The sequence below is a fragment of the Misgurnus anguillicaudatus genome, chromosome 7 (assembly GCF_027580225.2).
Source record: "Misgurnus anguillicaudatus chromosome 7, ASM2758022v2, whole genome shotgun sequence".
NCBI lineage: Eukaryota > Metazoa > Chordata > Actinopteri > Cypriniformes > Cobitidae > Misgurnus > Misgurnus anguillicaudatus.
In genome coordinates, this window is record NC_073343.2 from 4,000,628 (window position 1) to 4,025,901 (window position 25,274).

At 38.2% G+C, this 25,274-nt stretch overlaps 2 protein-coding genes and 1 non-coding gene across 3 annotated transcripts in view; 1 reads left to right on the top strand and 2 right to left on the bottom strand.

Annotated features, from left to right (window-relative positions):
- Positions 1–4,991: 4,991 nt before the first annotated feature.
- Positions 4,992–5,064, bottom strand: trnat-ugu (transfer RNA threonine (anticodon UGU)). The gene has a single exon. It is a non-coding gene; the product is annotated as a tRNA-Thr (tRNA).
- Positions 5,065–5,490: 426 nt separating this feature from the next.
- On the bottom strand, positions 5,491–16,439 carry hhipl1 (HHIP-like 1). The gene is made up of 9 exons (XM_055172553.2): positions 15,862–16,439; positions 13,303–13,949; positions 13,011–13,154; positions 12,359–12,687; positions 11,089–11,215; positions 10,843–10,988; positions 6,848–6,929; positions 6,415–6,497; positions 5,491–6,288 (listed from the first exon to the last, which is right to left on the bottom strand). Exons 1-9 carry the CDS (start codon positions 16,150–16,152, stop codon positions 5,741–5,743), a joined length of 2,397 nt encoding a protein of 798 aa, XP_055028528.2. The 5' UTR covers positions 16,153–16,439; the 3' UTR covers positions 5,491–5,740.
- A 28-nt stretch (positions 16,440–16,467) lies between these two features.
- ccdc85ca (coiled-coil domain containing 85C, a) overlaps positions 16,468–25,274 on the top strand; it is a 53,702-nt gene continuing 44,895 nt past the window's right edge. Inside the window, exon 1 of the mRNA XM_055172554.2 lies at positions 16,468–19,047. Within this exon, the coding sequence (XP_055028529.2) occupies positions 18,342–19,047 (706 nt within the window). The 5' untranslated portion in view covers positions 16,468–18,341. The remainder of the gene's footprint in view (positions 19,048–25,274) is intronic.

Consider the following 25,274-nt stretch of genomic DNA (forward strand, 5'->3'; position numbering starts at 1 on the left):
TTATTGGACGTTGAAAGACAATAAAATAAAACAATGATATTATTATAAATATAAAACGCACAATACATAGACATAATAAAGCATAAATCACGCATTGAGCTCTTTGGTCCGTTGCTGTGATTCGTCAACGGCGCTGCCATATGAGTCCTGTCAATACTGCACTCATACAAGTGAACGAGGGAGCTGCGCCTTTTCTGGATAAACAATATTTTTTACATTTCTCAACCGATTACAATGATTTACAATCTTTGTTAGCAAAAACAGTTGTTTCTAATTATTTAATGAAAAAAATCGTAAACAGGTAGCAACTAAATATTTATTTCCTCCCTTTGTTGTTTCCATACAGCAAGTCCGTTTAATTTGCTTTTGGCAAATGTAGAAAATATTCTCTAATTGAGCCTGTTATCATGTAAAGCCTATAGATGGCACTATGGTAAATGATACAATTACCCTATATTGAAGACAGTGTACGTCAAAACTGTGTTAAACACGGATTTGTTGAAAGATTTATCAAACAAAACACCAGAAGGTAATTTAATCTACATGATGTAAAAAAAATAAGGTTCTTTCTTATTGTGAATTTTTAATATCACATTTTTAGTTTGTCTTGAGCTATAGATCATAAGTGAACTTTAAATTACATTACATTAGGGATATCTCTGACGTCATCTCGCTTATAAAAACCGATGACGCACCCACAATTCTATTTCTACTTTTGCTCAGCTCGTGCTTAGTTGCATCTTGCAGACAGAAAATGGAAAAATATTCTTTAAAGCCTTATTTTCTCCAACCAATCGGCCAGGTCGAACATCTTTTTCATGCTGACCTGAGCGTTTTTGGATTGGAAAGAACTCCGCTTCCACCAATTAAAGCCATTAAAGCCAAGGTAAGAACAAATTTTAATTTATTTAAATTTATTATACAGAAATTATGTTTAGTAGTTTAGAAAGAGATAAAAATATGCCATATTTTTTAAAAACTGTTTGTTTCAGTGATTTTATTCAAGATAAAATCCGCACTGTGCACTGAGCGCCCTTAGCAACCACCCTTAGAAACGTCAACAACATAAATTATCTTGAATATTTTGTTGCTGTTCGGTCAGGGACTATTTTCCCCCGCGAAATAAAGTTTTTCGTGATTGTATTTTATCAAAATTTGTAGAAATTTTTAGAAATGTGTTGTTAAAAATGTATTTTTAACCAGTTTTTGTATATTTTTAAATATATTTCAAAAATAAATACATTTCAAAGCATTTATATTCACATCATAGTGGAAGAAAAACTTTCCAATGTTACAAACCCTATTTTTAAATATATCAGTGCCACTGTTTTGTTATACACAGCACAGCAGCAATGTGTTTTTGTAATTGCCCCCATAAGGTTTGAAAAGGTTAAAACTATATTCAACTGTAAAAATATACTTTTATATTTTGACCAGGAATTTTTTTTTTTTGCCATATGGGTTGTAAAATTAGAAATGTATTTTTTGCCCTGAAATACATCTTGAAAAATATGTTAATATATGAAGGTTAGACTAAAATATGTTGTCAAATTAAGAAATAAATTTAATTAAACTTTTCTTTTTGCAAAATGTATTTAGCATATATTTAATACTTACAATTAGTGTGAAAAAATAGTTTGAGAAGTTTTTTTAAAAACCCAATCCTAAATCTGTCAATTCTTCCGGAAAACAACGTGTGGCGCACTTGCAAGTTTACATTTATTTCAGACAGAAATCTTTTGGATTAGTTTATACAAAAATTGGGACAAATAATGGACAGTATTGTAGTTTTTTAATTTTAATAAAAACCACAGGACCCCCCAAATGTAGAATTTTGTGTTTATAGGTGGTCCCTCAATGCTTATAGGAGGTCCGGGACCACCCCAGTCCCTCCTTAATTCGAACACTGCATATACCTGTAGTAATTATATTTCCACATGCTTGTATTTTAATTCAGATTTTTGTCATTGTCTGCTCAGGTCCAAGCTCAAAAAGCTTTACACCTGTATTTTGATGTTGCTACCAGCCGCCATGAGGAGCCTGAGCGACCAGAAGTTTTGGGAAGTTCACCTAGACCTGCTACACCGGAGCCCGAGAAAGTGTTCAACCCAAGTCCCGAAATTCAGGCAGAATCCCTTGAGACAGCTGTACAGGATGTACAGCTTAAGGAGATACATGGCAGATCTTCATCTTCTATGGATGCACTGTTGGATCTTGATGAGGAGCTGGAAGAACTTTTAAGATGTTCACCAGCTACTCCAGAGCCTACAAACGTCTTCAGCTCAAGTGCTCAAATACAACAGGAGCCCCTTAAATCATACAAAGTCTCAGAGCCTAAGAGTTTACCTGGGAAATCTTCAGCTCCCACTAGGAAACTGCTCGACCTTGTTGATTTGCTTGATCAGGAGCTGGATGAATTAGAATGTTTGGGATGTTCAACTAAGCTTGGTACTCCAGAGCCTAAAATAGTTGTGGATTTACCTGGTGAATCTTCATCTCCGGCTGATTTACTGCTCGATGATAAAATACACGCAGAATCCCCTCAATCAAGAGTGGACATAGAGGTTGAGCATACAAATCCCGCTCCCACTGATTCACCACCACAGCTTGAGGATTCACTTCACCAGTCTCGAGCTCCCACTGGTAAACGCCGTCGGAAGTTAAAGACCAAACGTAAAGGCCAAGGTCGGAGAGAAAAACGCCATCAGGAAGAAACCAGAGCTGCCGAACGGCCATCTACCAACCCCCAAGGTTTCATTTTGCCACAACACTTTTTGGAGAGTGTGATCGATGGCCTGCTTACCAAACTTCAAAGCACATATAACATCAGTGTTCCTGGGATCCACCTTTATGGTGTTATTTTCAACAAACTGGTTCAAGAACTGGGAAATCTGGCAAGAGTTCATGTTGTTAAAAACATCCAACAGCTGTTTCACAATGAAGATGAGATCGTTCTTCGGATTGTAAATGAAGCTCATGCCATTGTGAAAGATAAGGGCTACTTGAGGGCAGCATGGCAGGATCATGAGATGTCAGTAAACTATCTCACAACGGTTGTGTCTGCAGTCATTCTTGACTACACGGTGCTTGGTGGGTGGAATCAGAAGACTGACCAAACGGAAGATTTCGCCATCCCAGTTCATCCAAACCTGACGGTGAAAGAAAAGTGCCGCAACTTCCTGTCTCGGATGAGACAGTCCCTAAGAATTGTCTTTTGTTTTAAATGAAGGACCCGAGTAGGAGAACAGTATTAAGTTTTCTAGACCTCCTCTTTACTTAGAATGTACTTATCTCTTTTGTGCATTTAATTTTTAGTAAATATTTCTGTATATAGTTGTTTTCCTGTTCAATAACAAATACTTTTTGTGCATTTACTGACTTGGTAAAGAGACCTCCTCTTTACTTAGAATTTAGAATTTACTTAGACTAATCTCTTTTGTGCATTTCATTTTTTTTGTAAATATTTCTGTATAAAGTTGTTTAATAATAATAAATATTTTTTGTGCTTACTTGGTTAAGAGTATTTCTTCTGATAAGTGACCTTCCTAAAGGTATAGCAGACCCTTCTATTCATGCAGGTGGAGTTTTATACATTAAGAAAAAAAGTATAATTTTATAAATATAAAAAATTAAGAAATTTTCAGCAGAGCAACAATCCATTTGTAGGGAGGTGTGCAAAAACAACATTAACCCCACCCTATACCCAACACCCATAATGCATCAAATGAACAAACTTTTCATAAATTAACAACTTTTACTACAGAACAAGACCGTACTAACAACCAAAAATTCTCCAAAATAACATTTTATTTCTTAAATGACCCTCTCCTTACAGTAAGTTTGCATTATTTCACATCATGTGAGCTATACACTTTAATCATTATAGTACAGTCTTATTTCTAATAATAGCAAAGAACTTGAATTGCAGACCTGACATTAAATACCATGTGATAATTTAAAGTAGTGATAGTGAGCCAGAATTTTTTTGAACAATTGCATAAAGATTCATTACTCAACGTTTTTCAATTTAGAGTTCTACAAGGACCTCTGCTGGTAAAAGTGGGGAAAAGCAACGCGTCCCAAAATGTTTCACAACCATCTTAAAAGCAAAAAAAAATGAATGAAAAGATGAATAAATCCATATATTAAATACATGACAACCATCTGTTCCATTGCATACTTATACTAACACAAAACAATAAAAAATTTGTATTGTGAAAGTGGAAATTCTATTTTAACCTAAACCTTTTGTAATGAAAACACATTTTGCCAGCTATTAGTAGTTGTTAGAAGTTGAAGTTCAATAAGTATTAAATTAATAAAGATTCATGATCATCACACATGAGTGCAGACGTTCAGAGGAATCAGCTTAAACTGATGTTCATCCATTGCTAAACAAAAAAGCCTCTATTATTAAGTCAATCATGGGCTGCTGGAGGCACAGAGCTAAATTACTTTTCAAAGGGATGCCAACTTTTGAAAGGAAGCTGGCAGAGATGGTTTGGCACTACCTACTTGATTGAATGCTTAGAATATCAATGACCCTGTTCAAAGCACACGAAGACATCATTACTAAAACTAGAACAATGTCATCTGCCCGCATTGGGAAAACAGGGAGGCTTATTCAGCTCTCTTTAGGTGATTTAGATACATATAGACATTTACCTGAATGTACAAATATCAACGTATGCTAAATGTGTGTTTGTGAAGAACATCTACATATTGGTAGTAAAAAGTGTATCTAAAAATAATGCTTATGAAAACATTGCACATATAATAAATTGATAGTTAATAATAAAGAATTATATATGTAACCACTTATTATTATTTCATTTGCAATGAGCAAATAAAAGGTAGGTTGAACAACTGCATTTAAAACGACTGTATAAGCAATAATCATGTAATTGTTTATGTTGTATAGTTTTTTTGTTAAATGGGAAAATATAATACACAAAAGTAAAACTTACTGAGGTTAAAGATAAACCTTCGGCAGGCCCCAGCGAGGATCGAACTCGCGACCCCTGGTTTACAAGACCAGTGCTCTAACCACTGAGCTATGGAGCCGGACTGTTTGCATAAATCCGGCTAATTGCTAATAAAGCTAGCATTCGGTATATAATACGCCATATAGATTAAACTTTTGTTTTAATAGTAGTTTTATTTTGGTATTTAAATCTGCCTTCTTCGAATGAAGCTGAGGGAGCGACATACAAAACTCTGCTGAATAAATAACCCAAACGTGAACATTTTTTGTAATCGTCAAGCTTTGACCTAATACAGCTCTAAAACAAATGATGTGTCATTGCTCACGGGTTGTTTCTAAAATAGATTGTTTGCTAACCGTGTTTAGGAATGGTTATATGCGAAAACCAACTTTTAACCACATTATGGTATCAAAGCACCACCTAGAGGTTTTCGCGAAAATGCCTCAGTTGTTTCACTTGATACAATGTATCAAAACATGTTTAATCTGAAGTAACCACACAAATACGCAATCGTTCCAAATTTTATTTGTATTGACGTCATTTATTTTACGAAAATCGTGTTTTAGAAAAAAGATAAACATTCACATAGGTCTATGTACTGAGCAGCAAATCAGGATGAACTTGTTTAGTTACTGAACTATCACATTTTGTTATAGTCCATGCATGTCCTCTAAGGTATAGCCTAGAAATAAATGAGGTAGACCTACGTGCTACGGCTAATAACAACAAGGTGTCTGATCCAGAAACTCTTTTGACTATTCTAAATTTCCACATATAACTCCTGCATCTTCATAGTGACCACAATTATGTTTCCCCACACCGGCATGTTGACAATCAAGGAGAGTTTCTTCTGTTCCCTCACACTGCACATCATCTAAAATAATCTTCAGGGTACCCCCCTCCCCAAACTCGGCATGCTTGGCTGCCTTGACTGCGTGTTGGAATCCCAGCTGTCGACAGACCACCACGGCGTTCTTGGTGTTCCAGAGGTCATCGCAAACGGTTCCCCATTCCCCATTCGCATATACTTCCACTCTTCCCCGATCCCTCCGACCGTCTGCATCCCCAACCAACCTCACGGCTCCATTCTTTTGTTTGCCCTTCTTGCGTCTACCCTTCCGCTGTCTGGATGTCCTGATAGGTTTAGTTGTAGTTGGGGTGAATGGAGTCGGGTTGATCTGTACGTCTCGCTCCTTATACATGTCCAGCAGCTCTTGAAGCCAGTCTTTTGAATCAGGTTCAGGAGTTTTTTCCAGATCTGAGGGATTTGGAAGCTGTGTTGGAACGCTGACTCCTGTCAGTGCTGTGAGAAGAGCAATTACACACATGCCAACCATCAGCCCCATAAAACATGGTTTAAAACACCTTTAAGTAAAGATAAGGTGGGGCTAACATAAGTAACATCAATACTTAGAGACCACGCACTTACTTTCCTTGGGATCGAATGGTATTAGGTTGCTCTTAACACGAACTGAGAGTGGTTCATAATGACATTTTCCTGGTGGTGCACGTCTGCAATAAATCAGACAATGCATTATAACCTTTTTTAGAAGAGATCTTGCCTACAGTGAAGTGAAAGTGATTACACACATTACAAATATGAACATTTTGGTTACCTAATCAATTAATGGAAAACAGTATGATACAAACTTAAAGTTGCATGACTATAAGACTTGGAGACTAAGCTAATGGAGTACTTGGCCACTGCTGATTTTAATCTATGTCAGAAAGAGAGATAGATTACAAAAGAACATACTACTGCCAACACAGGCTTTTCCACTTCGAAGAACAAAGTGGTTATGAGACAACATAAGCTGGACTTCGCACGCCACACTGTCTTATAAGTGATAACAAATTAATACCTTGAGGGGTCAACAATCTTGTACACAACACCTGTAGGGGATGTTGCACTTGGTATTTCGGTGGACATGAAATACAGTTCACCTAGTTGGTCAGAAATAACACAGGTTAGATGACATATGGTCAAAGGGATAGTTCACCCAAAAATGAAAATAATGTCATAAATGACCCTCATGTCATTCCAAACTCGAAAGACCTCCGCTCATCCTCAGAACACAGTTTAAGATGTTTTATATTTAGTCCCAGAGCTTGTTGACCATTCATTGAAAATCCATGCACGGTCCACCGTCCATGTCCGGAAAGGCAATAAAAACATCATCAAAGTAGACCACGCGACACCAGTCGGCCAGCCAGAATGTGTTGAAACATCAAAAATACATTTTGGTCCAAAAATAACAAAAATTACGACTTTATTCAGCATTGTCTTCTCTTCCGCGTCTGTTGTGAAGCCCATGCGCGAGACTAAAGTCACGTGACTGCAGTGAAGCGGATGACGTGTTATCCTCAGACATGTGTAACGGGTGCTTTAAAGAAAGCGATGAAGATGTGAATCCATGTGCAAAAGGTGTTTATTATGTAAAATCCCAATAAGGGCCAGCAAACAAATCCAAACAGGGTAATCCACAAAACGTAATCCAAATACAGGCTAGGGTTCAGGGCAGGCAGAGTAACAATCAAAATCCAAGAAACAGGCACAGGTCAAAACAGGAACAGATACAGATAACAGATCAAACAGAATACAGGCAGATAAACAGAATGTGGCGATGTAATAATCAGCATTGAACTGGAGTACAGGAAGTGGCTTTATACAAACAGACAGGAAGTGTGAAGTGAAACATGGCAGGATGTATATCAAAATAAAAGCCAGAACAGAACAGGATGTCAAAATAAAAGTCCAAAATACAAAAATACACAGAATACAAGAAAACACAGAACAAAACCATTACAGAACCCCCCCTCTAAAGGGCGACTCCCGGAGCCCAACAAACAAAACATACAGTCCAATAGAGGGTGGGCGGGCGGGCCAGGACCTCTTGGCGAAGGCAGGGCAGTTCAGGAGAGGTCCTGGGTCATATGGCCAGGATGGTCCAGGGTCGTGGGGCCAGCATGGTCCTGGGTCATGGGGCAGATGCGGGCCTGGGTCATGGGGCAGATGCGGGCCTGGGTCATGGGGCAGATGCGGGCCTGGGTCATGGGGCAGATGCGGGCCTGGGTCATGGGGCAGGCTTGGACCTGGGTCATGGGGCAGGCTTGGACCTGGGTCATGGGGCAGGCTTGGACCTGGGTCATGGGGCAGGCTTGGACCTGGGTCATGGGGCAGGCTTGGACCTGGGTCATGGGGCAGGCTTGGACCTGGGTCATGGGGCAGGCTTGGACCTGGGTCATGGGGCAGGCTTGGACCTGGGTCATGGGGCAGGCTTGGACCTGGGTCATGGGGCAGACATGGAGCTAGATCATGAGGCAGGAATAGACCTGGAACACAAGGAAAGGAAGGGTCCGAGCACACTTCGGCCTCCGCCTTGGTGTCCTCTGCCTCCTTCCTGTGTCCGGGTACTACCCCCCCCCAAAAAAAACTTGGGAAAGCTTCCGTGGACCAGGGTGATGATATTCCAGATGGTGGACCAGAAGAATCAGATGAGTCAGTTGAGCCAGGTGAATCAGACGGGACAGGTGAGCCAGGTGAGCCAGACGAATCATGTGAATCAGGTGAGACAGACGAATCAGATGGGACAGGTGAATCAGGCAGGACAGACGAATCAGATGAATCAGAAGAATCAGAGGAGTCGGGCGGATTAGGTGAATCAGGCAGATCAGGTGAATCAGGCGAATCAGGCAGATCAGGCGAATCAGGCAGATCAGGCGAATCAGGCAGATCAGGCGAGTCGGGCCGATCAGATGAGACGGGCAGATCAGATGAGACGGGCAGATCAGATGAGACGGGCAGATCAGATGAGACGGGCAGATCAGATGAGACGGGCAGATCAGATGAGACGGGCAGATCAGATGAGACGGGCAGATCAGATGAGACGGGCAGATCAGATGAGACGGGCAGATCAGATGAGACGGGCAGATCAGATGAGACGGGCAGATCAGATGAGACGGGCAGATCAGATGAGACGGGCAGATCAGATGAGACGGGCAGATCAGATGAGTTAGACGGGACAGATGAATCGGATGGTTCAGATTCAGGGCTTTGAGGAACCTCGGGAACAACAGAGCAGAAGGCAGACAAAACGCACCACAGGGCTATGGCAAATTCAGTAAGTTCAGAGTCAATGAGACATACCTCTGTGGTAGTCGGTTCAGGCAAGACGGCCTTCTTGACGGCAGGTGCAGGGTGAACGACAGCCCTCATAAGTACAGGTGTGGTGGTGACGATGGCCCTCTGAAGCTCAGGTGCAGGAATGGTTGTTGCTCGCACGTAAACAGGTGCAGGTGCAGAGACAGGCAGGATGGCGGCCATTTTAGGGACAGGCAGGATGGCAGCCATTTTATGATCAGTCATGGTGGCGGCCATTTTAGGAACAGGCATGGTGGCGGCCATTTTAGGAACAGACAAAGATTTATTAGAATCAGACAGAACAGGCATGCTATGGGTTGGCGTGTTGTGAATAGCCTCTGGTTTGTTATCCACAACACCCACAGTGAAGGGAGAGCCACACAAACACAGAGCATGGTCAATGTACTGTTCTAAAGTCCAGTGTGGTGTATGGAGTGGCATAGTACGGGCAATGTCTCGATCTAATCCACAGTAAAATATGTCCTTAAGAAATGAATCCTGGAAGTTTACCTGACATGATAGTTCACAGAAATCCTCAACAAATTCCTCAATGGAGCGGTGGTTCTGGCGGAGACAAACAAGTTGATCTGCTGGAGTCATGGTGCTGGTGGGAAGTTACAAACCTTTGCTGGATTCCGGGTTAGGCTGATTATTCTGTAACGGGTGCTTTAAAGAAAGCGATGAAGATGTGAATCCATGTGCAAAAGGTGTTTATTATGTAAAATCCCAATAAGGGCCAGCAAACAAATCCAAACAGGGTAATCCACAAAACGTAATCCAAATACAGGCTAGGGTTCAGGGCAGGCAGAGTAACAATCAAAATCCAGAAACAGGCACAGGTCAAAACAGGATAAACAGAATACAGGCAGATAAACAGAATGTGGCGATGTAATAATCAGCATTGAACTGGAGTACAGGAAGTGGCTTTATACAAACAGACAGGAAGTGTGAAGTGAAACATGGCAGGATGTATATCAAAATAAAAGCCAGAACAGAACAGGATGTCAAAATAAAAGTCCAAAATACAAAAATACACAGAATACAAGAAAACACAGAACAAAACCATTACAACATGTTCGCAAATTTTTTTTTCAAACTTACAGCGTGCGTCTCCCTCAGACTGTAAACGAAGCCCGGGTGCACATAAAAACAAAACAAACAAAAAAACAGCTGGAGCACACCAGATAACACGTCAGCCTTGTCGTACGTCATATACGTTACTGCAGTCCCGTGTCTTTAGTCTCGCGCTTCACAAATACGCGGAAGAGAAGACAATGCTGAATAAAGTTGTAATTTTTGTTATTTTTGGACCAAAATGTATTTTTGATGCTTCACCACATTCTAACGAACCCACTGACTTCACATGGACCACCCTGATGATGCTCACCCTTCTGGACATGAACAGCACACCGTACATAGATTTTCAATGAAGGGTCAACAAGCTCCCAGACCCAATCCAAAACATCCCAAACCGTGCTCCGAAGATGACCGGACGTCCAACAAGCTTGGAACGAAGTCATTAATGACATTATTTTCATTTTTGGATGAACCATCCCTTTTATATGGAACACTGGCAATAAGTTTTGTCCACAGAGAGGCACTAGTAAGCAATTTATAGCATTCTTGGGAATCAAAACAATGAAAATGCTACTAAATGTAATAATATGCCATAAATATAAATTGTCTATTGTTAAATGTGTAAAGGTGCATACATACCTGCTTCATCTTCTGCAAATGAAATGATGTACATATAATAATTGTTGATCAGCCCTGGAAATGAACAAGTCAGACCCATTCCCATGCAAATTTCATTGTAATCCCACCTGCGTGTGTTTTTGTTCTCTTTCAAACTCATCAGGCGTCTGTGAAAATTCATACGGTCCAAAATGAGTATCACCATATGCTCCCAGGTTGCTTGTGGTCAAATACAGCGATAAATTTGTTAAAAAATGTCACACTCACCCACTCATAAAGTCTCCAAATATGTACATGCCATTTAAGTTTGGATATTCACAGCCTCTGTAAACATATCCACCGGTGACAGATTTACCAATTTTGTGTGGATATGCATAAATTGGAAGAACATCATCTAAAAATACAAAGATACAAAGTGAAACATTATGGATTGAAAACAGAGACAATGAAGTGGCAGGGATGACATATTTTTTAGGCCAACCCGGAAGTTAGCGGGACACTGGGTTCTCTAACTAGAAAGTCTATTCATTTTTCCCATAGACAGTTAATTGCAAAAAATAGCTCTGTGTTTAACAAAAGTTAATGACACTTACAAGTTTTGTCCAACAAGATAATCTTCACAGATGGAACTTTTGCGAAGGAAGATGGAACACAACTTATGGATATTGAAGTCAAAACTAGTTTCTAGTAAACAACTTTACAATTCAAAATTCATAAGAGTTGTGTTCATTTGTGAAGACTTACTTCTTGGACAAAACATGTAAGTAATATAAGTTATGTAAATGCGATAATCCAAAAGTTTATGGGAAAAATGAATGGGCTTTCTGGCGAGGGAACCCAGTGTCTCGTTCACCTCCTGGTTGGCCTTCAAAAATAGAGGATATGCAACAACGTTACTTTCCATGTGACCATGCCGGAGCTCGCCCTGTTGAGTAGCAAAACATTCAACAAAATGGTAATTAGCTTAAATTAAATTTAGTTGGCCTTAACAGTGACCCTAACAACTTGCCACACAACCAGCAGTCCGTGGACATTGGCATATGGGGAGACATTGCTTTTCCTGACATTTATGTTTGTCTTGCCTAACATTATTAAACCATCCCACCTTGTAGAACACAAGGCTCATCATAATGGATGTTTTTAATGACAGCTCACTGACAAAACTTTGCAATTACACAGAATAAGAGTATTCATTGTTATATTTTTATAGGATTTCCCCCCAAAAAATGTACATACCTGACATTTGGCTACTGCTACTGATTTGTTTCTCCTTTGAGTGTTTTTTTGCAGTCTGGAAAAAGACTGCTCCATATTTTGTTGAATCTATTAGCACAATTGACCACAAAACTACTTTTCCCATTTTAGACACGTTTTTCACACTATGCTAATGATGTCGCTTAGACTTTTTGCCACTCATTGGGCGTAACCGCAGGCACGTTCGCCAAAGGTGACATCACGTGCATACCCTCTATACGTCATCCCAGCTGCAATCTATAGTAATGGATCTGTCTAACTACAGTATCTTCTGTACACCCACCTAAAGAACTGTTAGCACAGAGTTTCTTGTCGTAACAAGAAAAACCCTCTTTGGCTCTCCAGCCATAATTCCGTCCTTTCTCCACAATGTCTATTTCCTCATATTTATTCTGGCCCACGTCCCCACAAAAGATCCGTCCTTTTCCTTCTTTGGTTTCAGGATCCCCTCTGTCTACTGAGCATCTCCACATGTTGCGCACCCCATAGGCATACACTTCCGGTCTGGCGCCGGGTTCGTGTACAAATGGATTGTCTCGTGGAATTCTATACAGTGGCCCCCTTTCGTTGTCATCCACATCAATGCGAAGAACCTTTCCCAGTAGAGCAGATCTAGCAGTAATATCAAATAAGAGATAGGAAATTAGAAAATAAAATGGCCAAACTTTTTAAAATTAAATTCTATTGAGTTTGCATCGTCTAAATTAAGTTTACTAAGTTCAGGAGGACCATGGTCATGCAATCCAACCAATCAGCACAAAAAAGGGTCTATATATAGCCGCCCCTTACCTTTCCTGTGACCCCATTACCTCAGTCTTTTTAGCTGGAATCTATCCCAATTAAGGGGGCGTACTCTTAAATTCTCAGTTTGTAGTCAAATGCCAAATATGCGTTATTATCATACTTAAATGTTAATGCAACCTCGTGAAACTTACTTGTTTTGTGCATTTCCAAATTTCCCAAATGGATCCCCTGCCATTCCACCATCCCCAGTGAAGATGTACAAGAACCCATCATCAGCAAAGAGAATCTGGCCACCATTGTGATTAGAAGCAGGTTCATCAATCTCTAAAATAATTCTGAGAAGACAATGCGAAACAAAAACACATGGAGAATTAGCGAACCTATTTGTCATATGTTAAATCAGTTAACCAAGTCTACTGTTTCTATTCCTGCTAAGAATTAGTTCAGTTCAAATGGGTTTAAGCAGGTAAAGTGAGTGCTCACCTCTCTGAACTGTGGTCAACCACATTCATATCCGAGGAGGAAATTCGAAACTCACTGATGCGGATTCTTTCATCAATCCCCACCTCCACAGAGTAGTACACATACAGCTTTCCATTGTATTTAAATTTAGGATGAAAGGTAAGTCCCAGAAAACCTCTTTCGTCGCCTTCCCATGGGGATGTCAACACAGCTTTTGTGATGTTTAGAAACGGCTGTTCAAGCTTTGATCGATCTGGAAGGTAGACCCAGACCAAGCCGACTTGCTCAGCAATGAAAAACCTGTGTGTGCCATCATTTGCGTGAACCATAGCAAGAGGGTTTTTAAGTCCATTGGCTACCTCCTCTAAACACAGCTGCAAACAGCCCTCTGAGTCAGCTGCAGTGCGGCCCAGATTTTTGGTCAACAATTCATTGCTTAGTAGATGGGGGTAACAGTAATCTGGGTCATCCAATTCCAGGTACTGACAAAGCCTGCGCTGGTCATGCTGAAGATCATGAAGCCGTGGATCGTCAGACAGCAGTGGAAGTAAGGAATTGCACTTGGAATTAAATTCAGAGCAGTAGTCTGGGCAGAGTCCAGGGATGGTCCTCAAGGGTTTGCTGGGGTCTTCAGCATCAAACAGGTGAGCAGCATATGGAGAACATTCCTGAAGAGGAAAATTGGAAAAAGTTAGGGAATTGGATCTTGCAAGCCTCGAGAATATATGTGCCTAGTCATTTCTGCACGTGCACATTAAACACTGCGAAAGCTCAATAAAGTCATGCTTTTAAGCAATCCCGAAGCCCCATGTGACCCCATATGCCGACTGATTTTCTTATGTTATTTGTTTATATATTTGGGAGTCTTATGGGGGTGGTTTCCCAGACAGGGATTAGCTTAAGCCAGGCCTAGGCCGTAGTTTAATTAGGAAATATAACTAGTTTTACATGCCTTACTAAAAACATTACTTGTGCATTTTGAGGCAAAACAAAGGGTATTTATGTATTTTAAGATATGTCAGTGCAAGTGGTTTTCAGTTTGGACAGCTATACATTTCTTTTAGTCTAGGACTAGTCTAATCCCTGTCTGGGAAACCTCCCCATAGTGTTTATTTTTAATTAAGTTTGAATAATTGTTTGTTGTTGTAATTGATTATGTATACAGCTACTGAGTGTTTAAATGTTTGTAAATATCAGCCAACAATGTAGAAATCTGGTATATGCCCATATGGCAAAAAATACATTTCTCTGGCAAAAAATATATTATAAATATATGCTAAATACATTTTGTATAAAGTAATGCTTAATTAAATATATTTTTGAATTTGGAAATATATTTAGTTTTAATCTTCATATCAACACATATTTCAAAATGTATTTTAAGTTTACATCCCATATGGCAAAAATTTATTATTTTAAATTTAAAAATATTTAAATATATCCAAAATACAAGTTAATTTTATAAAGTATATTTTTGAAGTTGAAACTATATTTAATTTTAACCTTTTTAAAACTGTTATGTTTACAGGTTTGTAACAAAAAAGTTTTTCTTTCAATGCAACGTGAATATATTTCCTTGGATTTTTGTTTATTTGTTACATTTATATACATTTATTTTAAAATGTATTTATTTAAAAAATATATTTCAAAATATACAACAAATGGCCAAAAATATATAAATTTGATGAAATATATTTTGGAATATGTTTACAAAAATATAATATTCACCCATATATTTTTTGACAATTTTATTTTATATTTTGAAATATATTTTTAAAATAAATACATTTTAAAGAGTTAAAAATATATTTAGCCATATATTTAGCCCTCCATATATTTCAATACAAGAAAATTTATTCACGTTGCATTGAATGAAAAACTATGTTTTTGTTACGAACCTGTAAACATAAACGTTTTAAAAAGGTTAAAATTATATATATATATATATATATATATATATATATATATATATATATATATATATATATATATATATATATATATATGAAATATACAATATATTTTAAAATATATATTTTTGCTGTATATGTGTATTTACTTCCGTTAGATTTTCTTTGTATTTTTAAAGTTAGAAAAGCAAAATAAATAAATAGTCAGTACGTTTGACCACGCCCCAAAATCTGCATATTCACTAGTTAGATATTGTCGACAGTTTACATTTTACTTTATTTTACTCTTACTTTTTATTTATTTGCTGTAGGCCTAAGTGTTGCAATACACTTATCTAGTTTAAGTGAATAAAAACACTAAAACTACTAAAAACTGCAGTCAACTTGACATATTTCCATGTTTCTGTAGCCTAATAAAATTGAATACAATAAAATCGATCAAAGAGATCATCGCAATTGCTGGGACGTCATTTGGCCACGCCCCAACAACTACGTTTCGATCCGGACTGTTAGATATTTAATTTACCTTAAATTAATAATTGTATTTATTTATTTATTTTTGCGGTAACGTTGATATACATGTACTCTACTGTAGCCTATCTTGTTCGAACACATTTAAAAAACATCGTCTGGATTGTTTTTAATGTATACACTCACAAAACAGATGTACCTGGCACAGCATATCTTGCACGTACGCGGCACAGTTCGAGAACCCGATGTAATCGAAGTTGTCCAGTATTTGATAATATTTCGCCATCAGTTCCTGGTCCCTGGCATAGTCACAGCAGCCGAAGTATTTATACATCTGACAGAACTGCAGCTCCTGTTGAGGCTGAAAAGGAGGTTTAAAATCCAAGCATTGCGGATGCAGTAACGCAGGTGTTATCCAAAACCCCAACAAATAAAACAGAAGAAAAGGCGATTGCCAGATGCGTCCAAAAATATCGCAAAAATAGGACATATCGCTTATATTCCAGTGACCAACTCCTCCTGATACATGGAAGCAAGTTATGCAATGGCGAAGATACTCTTTGTATGTCCTCACTGGCTTAAGCTGTTATGCACTTTGCCCTGATTTTAATCATCAACCATTTCCAAACAAATTCACGTCTAATTTACCCTGCTATGACTATAGAGAAATCGCAAATGGGTTGCTGGGTTTGTATCAACCTCATCTGCATGTCTGAGTTACGAGACGCGCCTTACATCTCGAGCAGATGTGACACAGTCGGATCCAAACCACAACTCTCCCACTGTAGCTAAAGTCTTTCAGCAAACGTAACTCTGCAGTTAGCCATTATTTCCACAAACTAAGTTTAACCCTTGTGTCCTGTTTGGGATCTTAATCCAAAGCCCCTATTTAAAACATTTAGGTAAGAGGTTAATAATTTTGAATAAAAATTGAATAATATAAGTAATATTTGACCTGGGTGACATGTTTCTAAAGTTTTCCATCCAAAATTTTAGCATAGCCTATGCCTGTTTTGGGTCTGGGAGACTACAAATAAAAGCAACGATAATAAAAGGTAATTTCAATCAATAATAGGCTATAAACCATGGAAACCGAAAAGTATTCTTAATTTCATCCATTTTTTGATTTGTGCAATAGACCTACTCATCACTACAAATATCCTAACCTGTGTTTTTCCACGTTCTGTTGAAATGGACGTCATAGTCTCTGAAAGATTACATTGGTTTATGTGCAAAAATTATATTTCAAAATTAGATTTATTCTTCCCCATTGCCCAATTAAAACAGATATTGTAGTATCCATATTTAGCATATACACAAATTTAGAAAATCTTTATAAACATATTTATTTACACATGTTTTTATACTTGGCCTCTATGACACATTAAACGAATCCTGTTTTAATGGAGTTTGGGAATTTATTTTAAGATAAAATCTTGAGTTCCTGTATTGTGAGAAAAGGGCCCTAACTACCAGCCTGGTTGCTCAGCCAGCATAATATTCTTCTGATTTTTGATAACAAATATGTACTATGTAACAGCATATAGGTTATTATGGCTATTAATATGCGGTGTTTTGGGTTTATAGTTTGTTTTTGTGATACCATTATGGAATCAGACTTTATAACCTATTTTAGTCAAAATTCTATTCTATTCTATTCTATTCTATTCTATTCTATTCTATTCTATTCTATTCTATTCTATTCTATTCTATTCTATTCTATTCTATTCTATTCTATTATGATGGATAATTTTAAGGGTCTGGGTCAATTCTAATAATTGTTTGTTTTATCACTGTCTCAGCAGTTCTTACGTGATTCCAGTTTATTTTTGTCTGTTGCCATGCTGACGCCAACCAACAATTGTAAAAGGGAGCGACAGGGGAGCTACACCACAGTTCAAGCGAAAGATGGCGTTGTATTCACACAACTGACCCACTGAGAATAGCTGGGCGGGCATTAGTTAATGTTATCTCTAATGTAGCCTACGAAGGATACTAATTTCCATATTTTAACTAATAATACATTTTAATTGGCTGGTAAAGTTTTCGGTGTTATTATTTAGGTAGAAATTAGAGTCAAATTCGGAGAAGCTGGAAAAATATTAATGTCATTTTCTGGAAGTTTTCTCAGCGCTGGCCGGGATGGACCAATCAGAATCTTTTGTGTTTACTGCCACACTTTCCTTTCTTTGTCAGATCATTTCTTGGTAAAACATGAACGTGGTTAATTTGGTTTTAGTTTAGGAATATTTTTAAGGCCAAAAAGTCGAAAGGGCTCAAATGTATTCGGCGTTTGAAGCGCTCCTCACAGAACGCGGATCTGACGTCACTGAACGCTGAGCTTGACGCGCAAGTACCCAGACTGCTGCGCGCAATTGCGCTTCATTCAACTGCGGTTGAGGTTCGATGCGGGTGCGGAATCTTTTCTCTACACTTGTTAAGATGGGACGATTCCTGGTTAAATAAACGACTAATAACGACAAAAGAGGATTTATTTTTTTGATTTTCGTATATTCTTGCTTAAGTTTTTGTTATCTTATTGCGAATTTTTCTGTTATCTGTCAAATAACTGGATTAATTTCGCATTATGAGTAACATTTCTCCTCACGTTTTCGCCAAGAAATGATTAGGAACCCGTGACCGGATCGCTTCAGTTACTTTACTGTCAACGAAACGAATATGGCAAAAAATATTACAGACGTCCCGAGGGATAATTTAAGTAAGATATCGGATGAAGAGCTACTTAAATGTAGCAAAGAAGAGCTTCTCAGGAGACTCCGAAAAGCGGATAACGAGAAGATGAACTTGATGGCGGAGCATGGGAACATGATGAAGGACGTTAACCGCAGACTGCAAGTGCATCTCCACGAGATACGGAGTTTGAAGGAGGTCAACCAGAAACTGCAAGAGGACAACCAGGAGCTTAGGGAACTGTGCTGCTTTTTGGATGACGATCGGCAGAAAGGGAAAAAGCTTTCAAGGGAATGGCAGAGATTTGGCAGGTACACCGCCAGCGTTATGTGGAAGGAGGTTAGCGTGTTTCAGCAAAAACTGAAAGATCTGGAAGCTGGACAGGAGAGTCTCATGAAAGAAAATACAGAGTTGAAGGAGATTATTGTAATGTTGGATGATGAGAGGAATGGGGCTGGATCTAGGAGCTCCATAGACAGCCAGTCTAGTTTGAATAACCTGAATGGTGGCTCTGGTACAGTGAGAGATGTTGGAGATGGGAGCAGCACATCCAGTACTGGTAGTGCTGGAAGTCCAGATCACCATCACAGTCATCTGCTTAAGCCTTCAGAGGGCAAGATGGTGTCAATACGAAGGTCTATGGATGATCTGTCCACAAACCATCTGCTTAGGACCATACCCAATGGACATAATGGTAAGTCAGAATATCTATGATGTGTCTAAAATAGTTTCATTCATTCAGTATATTCTGAAAAAAAAAACATTTATAAGTGCACAATGGCAAATGCATGGACACCATGTTATACAGTTGAGTAACATGCAGTCATGTTTGGTTTTCAGGGAATTACAGTTTATGCTCAGGTTGTCCTCAGGTTTACTTTATATACTTGGCCAGTAAACAACTTATCCAGATACCTTGCACTATTTGCCAGAGCCTCAAGTCAGGTTTAATAAGGATTTAACCAAGCTGTCTTTCTACAGATTTTGTATCCATCCCGCAGAATAGCAGGTGATTAATAACAACCTCACATCTTGAGCATAAAAATGTCTCTTATAACTTATCAATCTTCATGACTTTAAAGCTCATTGATGGGTTAGAATTTCTTAGAAGTGAGGATAGTGATACAAGTATTTAAATGTGATGCATTTATGATGTCATTACATTTTTGTTTTAGTTTTTTTGGGATGTGAATATTGACATGTTACTGATCAGAAATCAGTGCTTCCCCTTGTCTTCAGATGCCCCTCATTGACTACGCACGCAGACTTGTGGCATTTGGCCAACACCTGCCAGACCTCTTTTATTTTGTCATTTGTTCACCAACTTTTAGTTGATCTGCCAAACCACAACTCCACCCTTATTCTTTCTCTAGTCACGAGACGTCAAAATATCACTCTCTGTCACGTCACATGTATGGAGCACAAGGTTTTTAAGGAGGAAAGTATAGCATTTTATTGTTATTGTTTTATTTGTTGTGGACCTGAGATTTAGAGGTCTTCTTATCAGATATAAGATTGATGAATCTTTGGTCTTGGTAAAAAAGGGTAAGGCTTGATACATTTATTGTCCTTTACTCATATCTGAAAGTTGCATAGATGATAGTTAAATAAAGATAACTGAGTCATAATAACACAAGTCCAACATTACAAGTTTTTGACAGTTTTCATATGAATCTCACAGTTTCCTAATAATTGTTTTGTCAGGGATTCATACAAAACACAATGCATAACTCATCTCACACTGTTTATGTTATGGGGATAAATGATACCTAAAACTGTGCAACTTGCGCTGTTACTTTTCTAAGCGATCAAATTTATGGTTTTATGATAAAATTGCCAAAACAGTCCCATATGTTGAGAGACTTGGCGATGTGGCTCTAATGTGAATTTAAGCAAACACATTAAAATCCTAGCATTATTTCAGCTACTGTAGTTTTGTATGGGCAAGCATGCTTTTTCCAGAAAATTTTTAATTACAGTATATACATTGCCAATGGAAAACTGTGATGATGCATGCGTTTTGCTTTCCCACACTCTCAGAAATAAAGGCACAAAGTACAAAAGTTGTCACTGGCACTACAGTGCCTTTTCAAAAAGTACACTTTTGTACCTAAAAGGTGCATATAATATTGGTACTGTCCCTCAAAGGTACATATCTATACCAAAATGGTACATATTAGGACCTTTTTGAAAGGGACTGTCCCAGTGATAACTTTTGTACCTTTTTTTCAGTGTAGTGCAATATCTTTTTTTATTTATCCTAAAAAAATTAGACCTGACTTAAAAGGATAGTTCGGCCAAAAATGATATTAATCCCACGATTTACTCACCCCCAAGCTGTCCGAGAGATGCATTTTTTTGGACAAACACATTTTCAGTTATTTTAGAAAATGTTTTAGATCTTTCAGTTAATTAAATGTAAAGTTATGGGGTCCACGTCCTTCAAGTCCAAAAAATGTGCATCCATCCTTCACAAAATAAAACCAAATGGCTCCACAATGATAAACAAAGGCCTTCTGAGGGTAATCCGTGTGGTGTTGTTGGTGTTTTGGACTTGTAGAAATATCCGAATTTTAAATCTTTATAAATGAAAATAACTAGCTTCCGGTAATGCCGCCATCTTAGTCGCATCCGCATTCAAGATAAGCGCGTACGCAGTTTATGGAGGTTGTGTGCTGCTGCCCTGTGCCCCCGCCCTCCGAATTTGTCATACGTTAAGAAAAGTCCTTATACTCTCTCCTGAATACAGAGGAGTCTAAGATGGCGGCGTTACTGGAAGCTAGTTGTTTATAAAAATTTAAATGTGGATATTTTTACAACAAAATGGCGCGGATTACCCTCAGAAGGTGTTTGTTTATCATCGTGGAGCCGTTTGGATTTATTTTGCGAAGGATGGATGCACATTTTCTGGACTTGAAGGACGTGGCCCCCGTAACAGCTTGGGGGTGAGTAAATCATGGGTTTAATATAATTTTTGGCCAAACTATCTCTTTAAGGTCACATATCTGTTCCTTTGAGGGGTAAAAGTGTCTCTTTTGAAAGGCCCCCACCACAGCAAGCCACCAGCAGACTGAAGGTTTAGAGGCTGGGGTCGAGATTTTGTTACAGAGTTCAGATAACGCTCCACCCTGTCTCTTCCCACGGCTTGAGTGAAAAGAGCTTTAGTCGACCTATTCAAACCCTCCATCAGGTCTTATAGTCCCTCTGCTCCAGTCAAAGCTAAAGATGTCTGGCTTGTCATAAAGTGGATCACAATTTACAAGCAAAGCTTTCAATGTGGAGGTCACCCCTCTGATGGAGATGTTTTATATTGATGATGGGAAATGCATGAATTCCCACCTGACCATGTTTCTTGTTAGACTGAGTTGTCTGTGAGATAATAGTAATTGAATTGATCTCATGGGAATTTCCTGACCGTGCCTAATGCAGACGTTCCTTTTAATTCCCAATGTCAGTTCTTGTTCGTCAAGCTTTCAAATGGTAACCAAGTAGCAAAGATTAAAGCATTACACATAAGACAGCATTTTTCGTCAGAGCCAGACGCAGGTTAAGTGACTGTGTTCTGGTCTGGCCGTCTTGAGCTGTTGGAGCAAAGCATTGTTCTTTCTAAAACAAACAGCTGACTGCTTGTAGGAGGGGGTCTTAAGGTTCTGCTGAATCGGATGTTTGCCTTGTTGTTGCTTGTTCCCTCCTGCTAGCCTTTGCTTCTAAAAGACAATAATAATCTCACAAAGCATGCAAGGCATTGGAGGTGGTTTTATCAGAGCAAGTTTTAAATTGGGCTTGTAATTGGGCTGCCCCACTTCAGTCCTCTGACATTAACAAAATGGTCTCCTGGGACCAGCAAGTCAGAAGTGCTATAGTGAACATTAGGAATGAGAGAATAATGGTGTTTAGTGGTGTTTTAAGCCAGGTACACTCTAAAAAATGCTGGAATATTTTCAACACAACTTTGGGTTAAAAATGGATAAACCCAACCTGCTGGATTGTAATTTAACCTATGCTGAGTTGTCTTCTGGGCCTTGAAAGTTGTGAGTTGCATTGCTGTCTATGGGGGCTCAGAAAGCTCTCGAATTTCAGTAAAAATATCTTCATTTGTATTCCGAAGATGAACGAAGGTTTTACGGGTGAGGAACGTCATGAGGGTACTGTAAGTAATTACTGACAAAATTTTCCGACTGAGCATCATTGACAAATTCTATGGAAAAAAAGCTTCCTTCCCTCTTTCACAACATCACGGATGATGTTTACTTTACAGAGAATCCTTTCAATAAACTCCCTAATCAGATTCTTAGATTAATGAAAGTAATTACACCTCACTTTCATGTGTCACTACAGTCTTTAGCACAATGCTGGCTAATGGTTAAAGCAGACCAGGACATTCTTGTTAATTCAATTCAATTTTATGTATATAGCGCTTTACAATTGTTTAATTGTTTCAACGCAGCTTTACATTAACAGACATCCCAACTTGCAAAAAGTCATTTCAGGGAGGTATCCCGAAGCCCCCCCCCAAAAAAAAAAAAAAAAAAAAAATTAAGGAGGACAAGGATATGACATTTCAAGATATAAAAGCATAATATTAATTTCTAGAGGCCTATGCAATTATTGGTAACACTTTACTAGGTCTCATTTGTTAACATTAGTTAATGTATTAACTAACAAGCTAACCATGAGCAGTACATTTGTTACTGTATTTGCTAATCTTTGTTAACGTTAGTTAATAAAAATACAGCTGTTCATGGTTTGTTCGTGTTAGTTCACAGTGCATTAACTAATGTTAACAAGATTTGAATAATGTATTAGTAAATGTTTAAATTAACATTAACAAAGATAAAAAAATGCTTTATAAATGCAGTTCATTATTATATGTTAACTAATGTAGTAAACTAATGTTAGCTAATGAACCTTATTGTAAAGTGTTACCCAATTATTTGTTAATTATTTTACAATATGTAGATCACTTTTACTATTTATATAAGCTGCTTATAATATTTATATAAACTGTTTTATTTATATTCTATTGCAACTTTAAGCAGGTCTAAGGAGTTTGTTTTCATGTAGCCTTGGCAACTAGTAGCCAGCCTGAAAAATATGCACATGATATTAAACTTGTTGAACTCACCTTCGGGAGAACTGTATATATCTATGTCCGGAGAAGAGATAAAAGCCCGCCCACACTGACAATTGATTGGTTGATTTACCGAAGCAGGCCAATCAGGATGCTCTCTGTCTTACATGCGCTGAATGAGGCACACTAGCACACACAAGCAAGGTCTCCCCCTCCCTCTCTGCCGTGCGCGTGCTACTCTTTCTTGCTCGCTCTAGATTCCGGGAGATTTTAACTAATTTGCGGGCATCAGGGAGCCGCTATCAAAATGCGGGAGACTCCCGGAACTTCCGGGAGACTTGGGATGTCTGCATTAAAAAAGCAGGAAAAAACACAAAATAAATGGTGGACAACATAAGAAGCAGAGTAAAGTGGCTTAGATTAAACCGTACCAGTGAGCGTAGTAATAAGGTAATGTGCAGTGACGCGATACGCGTCTGGTCCGAACTTTACTTTTGGTTTCAGGTTTTTTAATGGTCTGACTAGTTGCTAAACTGAACTCTTGAACAAATACCTCGTCGAAAAATAACAAATGTTTTGGTTTCCTATAATCTACGTGTTGTTTATTTTGCTTGTTATATAAATAAACTACGTTTAAAGTACTTTGTTGTTATTTATTCATAGCAGAGTTACCGGAGGTTACGAGTGGACCATGAAAGCCGCTTGTTTATGTTGTTACTGCTGAAACTGTCTATAGAAGAGAGTTAGGCCAATGTCAGCTGACTCCCTATGGGTTGAAAAAACTTTTAGGAAAAAAACCCTGTGGGAAAAGTCCTAGGTAGAAAAAAAACTATTTTAAGAGAACCAGACATAGCTGATTCTATAGAGGATATACTATATATTAGATACTATTTTATAAAATTTTATGGGAATATAAAAATTGTCCCTGGGCAGACATCGGCTGGGCATCACGTTGAAGGAATGCCAGTAGATCAGTGGTGTGATGACCTTCAAGTCATACAAGTTTCATACAGTATAATGGTTGAATATCTGGTCGGCTCCGGACAAGCTAAGTATTGCGGCATAAGTATATTTCCCAGACGAATTATGTGAATGCTTTGTTCCGGACAAGCTAACTATTTCGGCATAAGTATATTTACTAGAAAAAAAGGTGAATGCTGTGTTATAGAGAAATGTCTTTAGTTTAGATCTAAATTGATTGACTGTGTCTGATTCCCGAACATTGTTGGGTAAATTATTCCAGAGCTGAGTGACTAAGTAAGAAAAGGATCTCCCGCCTAGAAAGACAGGCAGTCTCATCTGTACTAAACTATAGGGGGTTAGCGATTACAAAGAAGTTTTGGTTAATATAATTGGCTCTAAAAAAAATATTTGACTGAGTTGAACCATGTCTAGGCTGAATTGTATTTTACATTGTTTATTGAATAGTCTCAAATATAGAGCAGATCAGTCTTATGAGACACACAACAATGGTCTTTGATGTCATTGACGTCAAACTTTGCTTTAAGCATCTCGTGAAACAATGTGTGTGTATGAGATTTCAGAGTGAAGAAAACTAGCAATTTAAATTTTATCCAGATACTCAATAATATATAAATAAAAATAAATAAAATTTTACATATGTAAATATAGACTATTTTTTACATTCAGCCTCACAAGTGTGACAAATTGACAATTGTGTATTTTTTAACAGTTGGCTGTCAGGAGTTTCTACATTCCTGGACAACAATAGTGGAAGATAGTAGTAGGCCTAAGTGAATACTGTTGAAGGTCCAGTCGGGTCAGGGATTACCTGTTAAATTGTGCTGTATTTTGGATGCATAGAAACAAGTAATGTTATCAGCTGTTGC